We start from the raw sequence: 15,723 nt of genomic DNA, 5'->3' as shown, positions 1-15,723 counted from the left end.
TCACAAAAATGGTGGAAAAACATGTCTAAGTTACATACAAATAAGTTTCTGTTTAGTTATTGTCAGTCATCAAATCCATTGTTGCTGCTGATCTACTCTACTCCATCCATCCATCCATCCATCCATCCATCCATTGGGACCAGTGTTGGTGCTCTGTACAGTGTTGGTGCTGCCGAAGCAGTCTCCTTGGCTATTGGGCACAATCCTGGACGGGTCGCCACTCCGACACAGGATACCAGCAAGCTGGCCCTCATTTTGCCACCCTTGGAAAGATGACGGGCAGATTCAACCCCACCTGGTATTAATTCAACAGCCAATGTGGATTTGAACTCAAGATCCTAGGATCCCAAGCCCACCACTCTAACCATTAAGCCAACACCAGGCATTGATGTCGTCTATCCTGGGTTTTTTGTTTTTTTCCAAACTGCCTGATCTCTGACCATCAGTTTGGATTCTGTCTCAGTCACTCAACTCTGGACATGCGGCTGCTTCTCTCTCAGCGATGGTTTGAGTTGCTGAATTTTGAAGTGATCAGAAACCCTGGATTCTGAAGAAATGGTCAGGCGCACGCACGCACGCAGCATGAGGCAGGCAAGGCCACTTTCATACCTGGCTTTCCAACTTCTTCTAATTGCGCAGTCAACACGTTGCTATCCTCTTACAGTGGAGGCTAGGGTTCACAAGGTAGTAACTTGGTTCCCGTATTGTTCCTCATTTAATATAAAAGACGTCTCCGAGACTTAGGAAATCTTGACCTCATTATTATTGGCATCTACTGCAATAATGACTCCATATTGTGCTGTACAGTACCCCCATCGCACAGGCAGGCCTCCGCTGCATCGTTCTCTCGTGATGTAAAATTGATTTGACCTGGGTCTGACGAATGGAACAGCTGTTGATCCTGGCAAACCTAACCATCTCACCATGTTGCTCCGGGACGATCGTCTAATGAACCCACAAATCCATTTTCATCATCGACTGTTTGAAGAGGTTCACTGATTCACTCTTTCGAACATTTTGGCGTCAATGTTGACCATGACCTTTCCCGGGGTGACCATGTGGCAAAGCTGGCCTCCAAAGCCAGCCACAGACTGGGCATCCTCCATCTTTCCACGTTATTACTTGACAGAACCACTACTATCTTCCAAGGCTGTTGTCAATACCTAAATGAAGGAAGTATTGGTCTCCTCTCTCGGGAAAACAGTCCTATTTGGAGAATAATTAATGAGGTACACGATCATCACATTCTCCCTTGGATTATGTGAAATCTAAACCTCATTATTATTGGCATCTACAGGGAGGGGGAAGCAGAAGACCTGTTGCTTTTGCATCACAGACAGCTTGGTAGTTTTTCATTTTTACTGCTTTAGGTCATGCTTCTCCCACCGTCTCAACTCTCCAACCCATCCCAGTTTCACTAGGACTCAAGTTTTCTCCCAGGCACCCAACTTGCTTGAAATCCAGGCTTATTGCACACCTCTAGTCTTTTGTTCCTCCTTTCTCCCATATGTAGAAACACCTTCTGGATGAGGTTAAATCCCATCCTTCCCTTCAGTGCTTGAAACTTGTAGTGCATCATCACATCATGTCATCCCACATCCTGACCTGTGATATTTCTGTCCACATTAACCCTAACCCACCCGTCGTCCTTTCAGGTAATTGTGTTTCCTCCCTCCCCCCCCATCCTCTTTCTGTGTTCATTCCATTGCTGTTGCATCCACCAATTGCCCCTCTGGTAGCTTGGTGACTTTTTGCCCTCTGTCATTTCGCTTGTCGACGAGACTATGATTTTGTGTCATAAAAATGTAGTCATTGAACCACTTTGCTTAAGAAAGGACACAACGGAGGAAGCCTTCTCGTAAAGAGACTTTCATGAAGCACAAGCAGTTTTTGAGAAGCTATAGAAGGAAAAGGGACCTTTTATTGTAGTTTTTACTGATTAAAAACACAAAACATTGCTCTTCTGTCTCTGTTTGTCTATCGATCTGTTTTTAGTTTTAGTTATTTATTTTTAATCGGCTGTGTCGCTCTTGTTTTTACTTGTGCACAGCACATGCGGTTTTTGCTGTTAGAGCAAAAATACTTGGAGCTGCTGGAAGATGGCAAACTGCTGGAGGCTCTAACAGTATTGCGACAAGAGCTGACCCCACTCAAGTACAATGTGGAACGCATCCACACGCTCAGCGGGTATGTTGGAGACGGTGTTGAAGCAATTTTATTTTGAAGGAGACACGTGTGTGTTGAAGGAGACAGGGTGTTGGTTGTTAAAATAAACAATTTTATTTCTTTCTTTTTGTTAAATGGAAGCTCACTCAGTGTACAACCTTGATGACGTTATTCGCCCGGTGCTTGCACTGCACTGAATACTGCTTTGGATTATAGGCCAATACAGCCAACTCGGTATCTTGTTGGCCATTCTGGCATGATAATGAAAACAGATTTTGTTTGAAATGATCCTTTTGCTGGTGAAGCAGGTAGAAACTCTTCCCAGATGTATGTGCCGACGTATATTTGTCCCAAGTTGAAGCCTTTGCTGTTTTCCCACCACAGCATGTTAGCACGGCAGCAACAACTCGACTTTGATGACTATAAAATGAAAAATCGACATTCTAATCAAATCGATGCCACCTGCTTGGTTTTTGTCTCTGTTACCATTGAAGTGAAACCCCCTGAAGTTTAGTTTTCTCTTTTTAAGATTGTATCGCTTTCCTCGTAAAGATCTCGTGTTGTACTGCTTTGGGCATCACAACTGTTTCTTTCACTTCTTGATTACTGCACTCTTGGTTTTAATCCTCGTTTATTTTACTTATCTTTGGCTCTCTCGTATGTTTGGGAAATTTTAATAAATGTGGTGTATCCCCTTTTGTAGTTCTGCTAATCATGTCACTTTGAGTGTCGAAACACAGCATCATCATCTGCTTCTGGTAAATGGAGATTTTTGGTTCCGCGTGCTGCTACGATGTCGAACCGTTTCCTGGCTTTTCGTGACTGACTGAGGCAGCAGTCTCAACAGTGCATGATGTATTCAAATGATTTCATTCCCTGCCAGGCTCGATCCGTGACATTCCCCAGCTAAACATGACCCTCAACTCATCGGGATGTCGTACAATAGAGCGTTGCCGCAGATTGTGGATTGGCATCCCCACACTTTTTGAAAAAGAACAATGGGATATTGTAATCGGCTCCGTCTGTCTGTCTGTCACGTTGCCACCTCCGAAATGGTTGTGCAGAAATTCACCAAACTTGGTGTTTATGATCACTCCACGACACCAAGGTGCAAGAGCAGTATTGTTTTTGGCTCTGACTCTTGGGGCAAGGTCAAAAGGTCAAATACCAAAAAAATGCAATTATGAGCACAGTTAAAAAAAAAAACAAAAAAAACGGTTTTGATGCAACTGCACAGCAGGCCCACCCCGAATGCGGGTTTCTGCATCATGGTTTTGCTCTATCGCGGTTGAATTATCATGGTGAAACGTGCCGATCACGGCATGGGTCCCTCGCTCTATTGCAGTCTGGCGCGGAGGAACACACAACCCCGCATCTCCGGCTCGCATCACACTTGCTTTCAATATCATGCCACACGGACTATCGTGTGATTTAGTTTGTGTGATATCGTGTGATGTAATTTGTTACGAATTTGGAAGCATTGTGCACACAGACAGCAGTCCCCAAGTTTAGTTATCTCGATAAGTATGTGTTTCTAGGTAGGGTCCCGCCCTATGTTTAATGGGTGATTAAGTGTACGTGCGCTGCGCCGTTATTTTGTAGATAGGATTTTTACATCACCACCAACAACAACACTCTGCTCTCGGCATTCTTCGCGCAATCACCGGCATGCGGGCGTGTGCGGAATTCCATGCCTCAGGCGGTGTGGATTTCGCACCCAATATGGTCATGAAGCGTTTCGTTCTGGCTTGGCACCAAATCAGGGTATGCGTCATTTTCCGCCCAATGGGCGACGTGCAGACCAGAGCCGGGGCGGTCCTTTGCAAGAAGGCGGAGCTGCGACACGCCGTCCACCCAATGGGAGCAGGCGACTGGGGAGCGGACCGCGCCCCAAAAAGGACGACGAAGGAAAAGAGGATGAATAATTGCGCCCCATGTGCTCGAGCGCACTTCTGTCTGGTCTGCGGCTGACTGCATCGCGCACATCCGAGGCGTCTCGTCTGGCGCATTACTACAAGAGGTCGACGATCTCATCACGGGAGATCACCTCGTCTCCCCTCCTCTGGGTTCGGCTGCCCTGGTCCGTTCTTTGGCGACTTGCGCTCCGGGAAGTTGCGGACGTCGAGCCGCGCGAACGCGGCCAGGTAGCCAACATGTTCTCTTCCCTCAGCTCGACTTCCCTCCAAGCTGAAGGAATAATAAAGACTTCGAGGTCCATCTCCTTCTGGGTATCTGTGTGTGCGTGTGTGTGTCCGTGGGCCCCGTCTATAAGTAGAATTGTTAAGTGCTTTTTGTTGTACATTATTTGCATTGCATATTTGGATTACTCTGCCCTTACGTGCTCCCCTCGTCCCCCGACTATTGTTAATAAATTCCCCTCTTGTTGAATGTAACAGCTCATTCCTTGTCATTTCTGCCATTGGTTTGCCAAGGTACGTATTGGGAATTAGGAAGGCCGTTTGCCATAATTGTGCATTTGGACTGACTGACCTCGGTAACCATCCGCTCGGGTTACACACAGTTCGAGCACAGTAACGGCTCGTTCCGCTCGAGGCCTGCCGAGGGTGTGAATTCCCCTGTAAGCTTTGCCGCGTGGGTACTTAGGCATATTGAGGTTGGCAATTAACCCTACTCCACGCGGACGAATTATTGGCGATTCATGGTCCTGTAAGGGACCCGTACCTTCGGTCTAATCTGAGGGCCACGACCTAAATTCCGGTGTGTTCGGTGAAGCCGACTCTACTCCCTCTAGCATTCGTGCTCATCACCGAGACCTGGCCCTACAACAATATCGCGTGATTTTGTTTATCCTGTGATGTCACATAATTTAGTTTTCGCTTGTCTTTTAATTACATTGTGGAGTGTTTGTGACTAAATAGTTATGAAGAAGAACAACGTGGGTTGTTGTGAAGCAGAAGAACAACGACATGGGGTTTTTGTGATATAAGGCAAATTAAAAATTACAAAATGTTATGAAAAGCTTTTTAAGGAAGAAGCAAATTAATTCAATTATGAGGAATGTTGCTTCAATTTAGAGGTAATGGGAAAGGAAGAAATAATGAACCAAGGAAGGAAATAGGAGGCAGAACGAGTTAGTGTTTTTTTGGGTGAAAATATTTGTTTTTGATGTGGGGAGTGGGGGGGGGGGGGTGAGATAAAGTTGAGGAGCGTGAAAGACAGCATTTGGGATAAAGCAGATTGAAGCGCATATCCATCCATCCATTGGGACCATACTCTGTGCAGAGCGTTGGTGCTGCCTAAGCAGTGTCCTTGGCTTTTGGGCACAATCCTGGACGGGTCGCCACTCCAACGCAGGATACCGGCATACTGGTACTAGTTTTTGCTGACCTCGGAAGGATAACCGGCAGAGTTAACCCGACCTGGTTTTAATTCAACGGACGAGTGGGATTTTAACTCTGGATCCGAGGATCCCAAGCCCACCACTCTAACCATAAAGTCAACACCTGGCATGGGCACATATCTTGAGAGGTTTACACTCGTCTTCATGGAGAGGTGCTTGATATTCAAGCGCGAGATGGATGCTGTTATAACATGTTATACGGAGGTCAATAAGCATATGTAGAACCAGGTAAAGCAGACAAAGATCAGCTCCTTCACAAGGTATGATGACCCGAAGCTGGGACCGTCGACGTCATCTCAATAACCTCCAACGCTAATCAACATCATTCAGTGTTTTTTCATTTTATCACATTAGCTTGCGTCTTTTATTCTTTTTTTTTTTTTTTTGCTTATTGCACCTGCCACCGAAGGTGAAGGAGATTGTTTTCACCCCTCTGTCTGTGTTTGTTGGGTAGTCGATCGAGTCGAAATCGAGTAGTCGAATCGAGTTGCCTAGCAACGGACCTATGAAATTTTCAAAAAAAATCTCAAAAATTAATTTTTTCCAAAATCAAAAATCGGGCCACGAGCAACTGTGGGTAGTACATTCAGCCATATTGTCAAAAATTTCCAGCCAGATCCTATGAAAACTGTCGGAGAAGATTGACTTTGAATGAACCCTGGTCGAAAACAATTAAAAAAAACGAAGTTCGTTATATCTCAGAGACTATGAGTCAGATATACATGAAACTGGTATGGTATGTTCATGGTGTGTCCTCGTTATGTGTGAGAAAGAAGCGTTGCTATGGATGCTTTTGTTAGCTAGTAATGGCTGAAAAACGACTAAATTTGATTTGATCGACTACCCATGTCTGCCTACCGGCTTGTCTGTCTGTCTGTCTGTCTGTATGCCTGTTCAGCCCAGTGCTCCGTTAATACAATGGCGATTTCGATGAAACTTGGTTCGTAGGTTCATACCATGACCTAGTTGTGTGCAAATGAGAACCATTGCTATGGACCCCTCCGTTGCCTAGCAACGGCCGAAAAACCTCTAAATGTGGGGGTATTTTAACAAAAAAAACAATCTGCAGCATTAACCCTTGAAACTAGAATCATGAATTTTCTTGTGCTTAATCCTCAGGTCATTCCCCATCGAACGGGCCCATCGCGTCAGGTTCTATTGGGTAGTCGACTACCCATGTCCGCCTACCGGCTTGTTTGTTTGTCTGTTTGTGTGCACGATATCTCAAAAAGTTGTGGACGGATCCGGATGAAATTTGGTGGGCAGGTTGGGTGTGTGACCACGACAAATTGATTTGATTTTAGTGAAGATCCAGATCTCGATACAAGAATTATTCCATTTTTAACATGATTTTTCACCATGAGAGATTGGGCCAAAAACTATATATAGCATTATATTTACCTCCGCCACCGAAAGGGAAGGAAGTTATGTTTTCACCCCTTTCTGTCTGTTTGTCTGTCTTTGTTTGTCTGTGTATAGGATATCTCAATTTGTGGATGGATTCGGACGAAACTTGGTGGGCAGGTTGGATGTGTGATGAGGACAAATGGATTCGATTTTGGTGAAGACCTGAATCTGGATTCGGATACTGGAATTTTTTGTGATCCACAATTTATTTTATTTTTTAATGTATGGATGGGTTATGACGAAACTTAATGAATGAGTTGGGTCGGTGACCAGAATACGCCAATTAGATTTTGATGTGTGATGAGCACAAGTTCTGATCCAGATCCGACCTATCGGTGGGATACAAAACGTAAACTGTTCAGCCTGACAGAGGTATGCGCTCTACCGAGTGCTGTTCCAGTTACTTTTTTGTTTCCACGGTAACTTGTGAACCACTGAAAGAATTTCGATGAAATTTGGCACAAGTATAGGCTGGAATGCAATGATGAAGTAATTACATTTTCAGTTCATAAGGTCTCAGGGCATGTGACGTTTAATTGAAAATCATTTATTTTGTACCACAATAACTTGTGAACCACTGAAGGGATTTCAATCTAACGTATCACAAGTTAACATCCAGGGTGGGTGGAGTAATGTCCACCGAAGCATTTGCTTTGGATTTAATTTTCCATTTATTACCCTCGCCGAAGGAGAGGGCGTTGCATTTGGGTCTTGTTTGTTTGTTTGTTTGTTTGTCCGTCTTTCTTCATTTGCCCGCACAGAACTTTTGTGTTTTTCTCCGCAACTGCTTGTCGGATTGAGACAATTTTCACCATAGATGCGACTACTCATGTGGAATGTTTTAATGATAATTATGACATCATAGGTCACAAGGTGTGGCAGCCATGTTGGAAAAACAGAAAAACTTTGGACTTCTATCTCTGAAACCGCATCCAGGGAAAAAATTGAAACTTGGCATGCAGCCAGTATTCCTCATGGGGAATGTTGTTATTATTTTTTTTTAAGATGTCATAGGTACCTTCGTTATGACTTCATAGTTGAATATGTAGAATGCTACATGTAATCAGTATTAAAAAACTTTTGAGGCTCATCGACGGATAAAATGGTCCACAGAAAAAAAAATTGATGGTAATCGGTCATGTCATTCAGCCACATTGTATTTTTGTTTTTGTTTTTTTTTTAACCTTCAAAAAGCTTCTTCTCTGATGTTGCTAAATAGATAGAGGCGAAACTTGACACGTATTGTTACGAATCTGGAAGCCATTTGCACCCAAACAGACAGCAGCCCCCGCAGTTCAGTTATTTCGATAAGTATGTGTTTATAGTTAGAATCCCCCCGATGTCGAATGGGAATTTCGTGTGTGCGCTGTGAGTTATTTTATAGTCAGGTTTTATACATCTACTACAACAACAACAACAACAACAACAACAGCGGCACCGTCGCTCACTCAACCCGGTCGCCATTGCTCACGTGTTTTTGGCTGGGGGCGTGGGCGGAGCCTCCATCGCCTCAGATCGAGGCTCCGCCCCGAGGAAGGGCGTGGAACGTTTCCTCCAGCCAATGAGCGAAGGGCGAGCATCGCATCCGTGCCCCAGCTAATGGGAGGCTAGCATGCCAAAAGCTACTACGGAGCCTCTTCGTAGGGGACGAGCCTCCGAGACGCTTTGACACACCCCCGCCCCCCGAGATTCCTCGTCCAATCCGGAGGCGAGTCCCCCAGAGCGGTTCCCTGGACCCGTGGGGAAGGGGAAGGAGAAGAGTAGATGGCGAGCCGAGAGAGAAGAAGGAGAAAGAGAAGAAGCCTCGTCTGGCCTGCTGGCATTCTCGTCTGCCTGCGGGTGCTCGGTTCGTCTGGTCCGTTCCCGTGTTGGCTGGCGTCCGTTGCATCGTCCCTGGTCCCTGTTGCTTGGTGCTGCGTTGTTGGCGGCGGGTTCGAATCCCGCCACCGGACAAGCTCGACCAGGCACGACGCACGAGGCGGACAGGTGCAAGAATAGGCCCCTGCCCTCAGCTCGCCTTTCCCTCCCGAGCTGAAGGGCCAAATAAAGGCTGTGGCCACCGTGTGTGTGTGTGTGTGTGTGTGTGTGTGTGTGTGTGTGTGTGTGTGTGTGTGTGTGTGTGTGTGTGTGTGTGTGTGTGTGTGTTCCGCCAGTCTTTTAAGTAGAACTGTTAATAGGCCATGTTACGTTCCACTGGGAAGTGAAATTTCGTGACAGAAATTTACTTATGGATGAAAGTCGGCTGTATATTGTATTATTACCAGTTGTTCACAATGGTATAACTCTTCAAGTCCATAACCCGGCACGAAGGGGTAAAAAAATGGGTGAAAAGTCAGCGATTTCGTCATGAGCTGTGTCGGGCGGTGGCCAAACTCATTGGGCATGAGAACCAATCAGAGGATGCCACACGGTCACGTGACAGCTCTCCATTCGGAGAAACTTGCGTGTGGAGGCAGTTCAAGATGGCCGCGCCCATGGATAACATGTGGTGATCGGCCTAAAATATTTTCATTTTTTCGACATTTTTCGCCGTTTACAAAACATCTAAGGAATATGAAGTGCATCGTACATGTGAGGGCAGCCCCACGCACAGCAAAACTGATAAAACTGGGGCACAAAAGCTGGTCAAAAATCAAAGAAAGTGGGAAACTCTGGTGTAACGTGGACATGGATTGCCCAGAAAGCCAATTGGCACGGCAACGTTTGGAAGATTGGGAATGTGAAGAGTTCCCCACTGATTGTGGGTATCACCAGTTGTGCTGTAATGCGTTTTGCAACACAACAAATATCCAGAGGAAGATTGCCCATCATGGTAGTTGGAGTACTGATGATGCCTCTGCCAGAGAAGTGCCCATTCCTGTCAGCCAGGCAACAAGAGACCGACCAAAGAGAACAGGGGTGATATCTCATGTTTTGCTGAAAGATAGATGGTTAATCTGCCACAAACCTCAACGATTTTTCAAGTCTCATGGCAAGTCGCAACGCAGTCGGATGATGATGTCTGAAACTGAGGATGGAGGCAAGTACCTCGAGGAATCTAGCCAAACTTTCATTGATGTGCAAGTATATAAAGACTACGGTTGATGTCAATGTGCTGTGATTTTACGTTCAGTTCTAAAAATCTCAAGACTTTCTTTCCAGGACTCCTTAGGGTAGCTGCAGAATGCCTGAAACGTGAAGGCATACTGCTCCAACTCAGGGAATATGATTTAGTGGCCATTGAAGCACACTGTCATGAGACGTGCCATTCAGAACTCACCACAGAGTATCAAAATCAACTGGTACATGGAGAAGGCACAAGGTAAATGAACGTTTATCATAGGCATGAATGCATCTGAAGTCAGCCATTCTTCATACCTCTTTAAGTCGTGCTACTTCCACTTTCTCATTCATTTGCATTGAAGTCCAGTTCAAGAATCCAATTCAAGTATTATCAGAATAGATGTCATTCAGTGACATGTCAACAGTTTATAACGCTGCTTGAAAGGAATGTGCCTATCAACAAGGACAATATTGGTTACTTGCCAATCATACCAGCATCGCCTACCAGAGCAGAAACTATTTATACAATATTGCGGCAGACTATAAAGATAGCCGATGAACTGGAAGTACCGACTGTCGTTGGCGTGTACGATATGGCCATCTATCAAAGGGTCCAAGAAATCAGGTGGGCGGAGGCCGATAAGGACAAAGACATTTATGAGAGGGTGGTGCCCAGTCTTGGGGAGTTCCATACCTGCATGGTGGTACTAGGTATCATTGGAGCGCGGTTTGGCGACGCCGGACTGCGAGAGATATTGTCAGAGTCTGCAGTTTTAACCGAAGGGTCAGTGAACGGTATGCTGACGGGAAAGTACGACAACCAGGCACTGGCGGCCAACAAGGTGGCTCTGGAAGCGATGGAACGGCTACGGTTTGAAGTGTACCTGGAAAGCCTTGATAACGAACGCAGGGAGAGAACTGCAAAGCTATTTACAGATTTGACGATGCTCTTTCCTTCATCACTGTTCGTCCAGCAGTCTGCGCCGCAGGAAATAGTGGATACGTTGGTGCTTTACGAACAGTTCTGCCGAGCGGAGAGTGACGAGTTGCCTACGTTTCGGTTTTGGTCATCGTACATATACCTGGTGAAATTGCTACTCCGGTTCATTCGCGCTACCCGTCAGAGTGATTGGAACGGTCATCTGAAGTCACTTGAAGAAATTTGTCCCTGGTTTTACGCATATGACTGTACCAATTATGCGCGATTCGCCCCCAGTTATTTGCGGGAGATGAGGGAATTGCCGAAGACGCATCCATTCTCTCACGAGAGCCTGAGCAACGGCGGCTTCACCGTGCAGCGCCAGAACCGGTATGGCTTTTCCGCCGTTGCTGGAGACCAATCCCTGGAACAGACGATGAATCGGGACACAAAAGTGGCTGGAGGGTTGATTGGACGAACCCTGAACCCCAACGCCGTAAGAAGATGGCTGCTATTGAAGCCCCATTATGCGGCGATGACCCGGATGGTGGAGAAATTGGCTGGTTGTGACGAGCAAGACAGACCTCGAAAGGACCTCTCCAAGACCAGGCATAAGAGGGACAAAGAATGTGTTGATAGAGTCTGCTCAACGATCTCCGAGATAGCTGTGAATCCTTTCACACATGTGGGGACGCAACTTATTAACATTTGCTCCGGCTCCGCCGCATCGTCCAAGGCAGCTGAGGACTTGTTGTCCGCATACGAAAAGGGAAAGACCACTCTCGACGCCCACAGACAACAAAGCATATTCGAGAAAATACCCAGACTCAACCTCCAGTCCTTCTCAAACAAGAAACGGCAGAAAAGGACGGACAAAAAAGGCACAGAGATGAATGCCAGACAAATCTTCACGAGATATGTTTTACTGGCGAAACAGTTGGAACTAGATTTCCCGACACTGCTGGCCTATCCACTTGGGAGCATATCCTTCCCTTTGGCGACAAGTGATGGAGGGCTGGCTAAAACCAAAAAGTCAGAGACACTGAATTTCGTTGAGGAGAAGTGGCCCGTGGAAGACGCACTGATTGGACTCGGTTCCGCTATGATACTGGACACTATGGCCATTCTACACAGTATTTCGAAGTCTGATCTTCCCGAAACGTGGGGTGAGTCCGCCGACATGGTGCTAAGGAGGATAACTCGCTCAGTACCAGCCATGCGGTACGATCGTCTTGATATCGCCTTCGACACCTATCCGGCGGTGTCAATCAGTGACAATGGAACATGAAAGGCGTAGAGGTGATGGCCAAAGAAGCGGAATTGTGGAATTCCAACCTCAACTCAGAATAAGAAAAAACGCGTACGGAGACATAATGAACTCCAGTGAAGGTAAAAACAAACTGATCAATTTTTTGGTTCAGCAGTGGAGTCAGTCATTACTACTCAAGGAGTATAAAGAGGCGTATATCAGATTTTGAGTCAAATTGTACGAGTGTACGTCGTGGCAGATTAGTTGACGAGCTGGCATGTATCCATATCGAGGCGGACACGAGGGTTGTATTGCACGCATACCGCGCTGCCATTAGCCACAAAACGGTGGTGATCCGCAGCCCCGATTCGGATGTGGCACTCATCACGTTAGCGAATATCTCGTTTTTTCCTCAAAGCACCATCATATTTGAAACGGGCAAGGGATAAACCGCAAGGCTTCTCAATTTGACCGCCATCGAAAACGCTATGGGTTCCACCAAGGCCCGGTCTGTGTTGTGGTATCAAGTATTCACTGGATGCGACACGACAAGTGCTTTCGTTGGCAAAGGCAAACGAAAAGGTGTGAAGCTCATGCTGCAAAACAGTGAGTTTCTTCAGACATTCGCGCAAATTGGTGACAGTGTTACGGTTTCCTGTGAGGTGTTTGAAACGGAGAAATTCGTCTGCTGTCTGTATGGTGTGAAGTGCTCGTCCGTGAATGAAGCACGCTATAGACTCTTCTGCACCAAAGCCCTGGGTGAGCAAAGGATTCTTCCTTGCCAAGACGCATTGGTGCAACATATCCTTCGCGTCAATTACCAAACATACCTCAACAAGCAAGCATTGAGCAGGATTATGGACATCCCTGACCCCAATGAGAATGGATGGCAAGTAATTGATGGATGTGTATCCGTGAGGTGGTATACAGGTGATGATGGGGGTCTTCATTCTTCTATTGTCGGCCACAGTAAAATGGGTGGGCTGAGGAGATTGGGAAAGTCGGCAGCAGGAAATAAACTCCAATGACCGCTTGCACGAGCAGTTCTCCTACCGTAATGTCCACTACACAGTCAATGACATTGGTGGGAAATCACCCGTAGTCAAAATTGCAGCGTACGATTAACGATTATGTAGCGGAACAGTGATTTTTCTCTCGAACCCTGCAAAAACACGTACTTTCGGGTTGTGGCCATCACCATTTATCCACAATTCCCCCAGTTCCTCTGACTGGAGAGCTGTCACGTGACCCGTGTGGCGTTCATGGTAATTCTGATTGGTTCTCACGCCCAATGAGTTTGGCCACTGCCCTACGCGAATCGCGACGAAATCGCTGACTTTTCACCCCTTCGTGCCGGGTTATGGACTTGAAGAGTTATACCATTGTGAAGAACAGGTAATAATACACTATACAGCCGACTTTCATCTATAAGTAAATTTCTGTCACGAAATTTGATTTCTAAGCGTTTCTCGCTGAACGTAACACGGCCTATAAGTGCTTTTCGCGAACTGTGCATTGCCTGCATTTCTTTCATTCGGATAACTCTGCTCTTTGTGTGCTCCCTCCCCGATTTATTGTTAATAAATAAACCCCCGTGTTAAATGTTCCAGCTCGTTTTTCTGTGCTTTCTCCCATTGACCCAGCACGGTGCGTATTGAGAATTAGTGAGGCCGTTTGGGCCGGTAAGTTGTCATTGGGTCCGATGGACTGGTAATTCCGCTCGGTTACACTGGACCGAGGTCGCGAGAGCGACCCGGTTCGACAGAGTCAGTCGAGGGAGTGGTTTCCCCGGTAGCTATACTGCGTGGTTATTTAGGTATATTGGAGATCGAGACAATTCACCCTACGCCACGTGGTCGAAATATTTGCGCCCACGGTCCTTTAAGCGACCCGTCGACTCCGGAGTTATCCGTGGTGACGACCTTCCATTCTGGTGTTCGGTGGGAGACAGCCTAACTGCTCCATCTTGCGGTCGTCCTCGCCACCGAACCCGGTCCACAACAGATGACCGCCTATCCATGAGGAACAAAAGGTTCACACATGTCATAGGTCACATCATTTAGCAGCCATATTGGATTTACCAGAAAACGTATAATAATCTTCTCCAGAAGAGCTGGACAGGTTCACATAAATGTTCCCCAAACCATGGGTGTTCAAGTTTGTTGAGGAATAATTGATAGGTAACATGGTTTGGTAGCCATATTGGATTGAACAGAAATATTAAATAATGTTTTCTCTGGAACCGCTTAATTGACATGAAACGTCACAATTATCATATAGTCGTGATGGGGAGTACATATTTTAAATTTCAACTTGATCGGACACATGGTCTGGCAGCGAGAATTATTTATTTTATTTTTAGAGCTGGGTTCTTTTTTATTTTTTTAAATATTTTTTTTTCATAAGGCTCACTTGGCTGTACCTGGATGGATGGGTTTGAGTGTAGAGGAGTAGCAGCTGAAATGCGAATCCTATCCAGGTTCCTCCTGATGACTTCATCTTTGATTTTTGCTTGTTCGGGTTCCTTCTGATTACTCCAATGCAGGGTAGTACCTATTTGGTGTTCCATTTGATTTGAATTTAATTTATTTTAATCCCATTCTAAATTGAATTGAATAATATTGAAAAACATCATGGGTCAGGGTCAGGTGTCCAATCAAAGCGGGGTTGCATTAAAGCGGGATGTCTTCGTACCCGGTCATCACTGCCAGCGGTTATACAGTGGCAGTTCTAATTATCTCTTATTAATTATATAACACACCAGTGCACAAACACCACACAAAAGTCCTGGTGATTGTCTGCAATCTCTGATTGCTTTTTCTTGTTTATTTTCTTATACTTCATGCATGACTTTTATTAATCGAAGATGATGGAAGCAGGAAGTTGTAGCACTTGCACAGCCTGCATACTGCCAGTCTCTTCGTCATTTGGCTTTTTAATTCTGACAAAGTCACTGGAGGCATTGTTTTTGGTTTGTCCGTCTGTCCGTGCTAGTTTTCTCTGTTTTCTCTGCAACCGCTTATGCGATTGACACAGTTTTCATTTTCGGTGCGACTACTCAAGTAGAATGTTTCAATGATAATTATGACATCGGTCACGTGCTTCGGCAGCTGTGTGTATATGTGTATATATATATATATATATATATATATATATATATATATATATATATATATATATATATATATGTATGTCTATATATATATATATATATATATATATATATATATATATATATATATATATATATATATATATATATATATTAACCATAATCTCTCAGTCTCTCTGTCGACGTTGTGACTTCGAAGAGTTCCGTTGTAGTTTTAAATAAATAAATAAATATATTTTCATTATCAAATTTCTTGTGCATTTTTGAACAACCAATTTCACAAACATCTATGCACTCCATTGATGTGGGTAGTTTTGCTTTGCCAGACAGTTGGTTGCTAGCTTTACACAGAACAAAATGATTGTCTGCAAATCATTTAGTCGCCTTCCAAGTACCATACAGTGTTTTAAGAACAGATTGCTTGATTTTTGTTCGCTGAGTGCAAATGTGGCCGAGCGGGTAATCGT

The 15,723-nt window shown here is 45.2% G+C and overlaps 1 protein-coding gene across 2 annotated transcripts in view; it reads left to right on the top strand.

The window, feature by feature from the left end:
- WDR26 (WD repeat domain 26) overlaps positions 1–15,723 on the top strand; it is a 92,615-nt gene that overhangs the window by 10,601 nt on the left and 66,291 nt on the right. For both annotated transcript variants that reach the window (XM_085889386.1, XM_085889385.1), the window contains exon 4: positions 2,051–2,187. In XM_085889386.1, the coding sequence (XP_085745512.1) occupies positions 2,051–2,187 (137 nt within the window). The remainder of the gene's footprint in view (positions 1–2,050; positions 2,188–15,723) is intronic.

The sequence above is a fragment of the Eptatretus burgeri genome, chromosome 7 (genome assembly GCF_056783735.1).
Source record: "Eptatretus burgeri isolate ZD-2024b chromosome 7, Ebu_testis_v1, whole genome shotgun sequence".
Taxonomy (NCBI): domain Eukaryota; kingdom Metazoa; phylum Chordata; class Myxini; order Myxiniformes; family Myxinidae; genus Eptatretus; species Eptatretus burgeri.
This window is presented reverse-complemented; position numbering and strand designations above follow the sequence as displayed.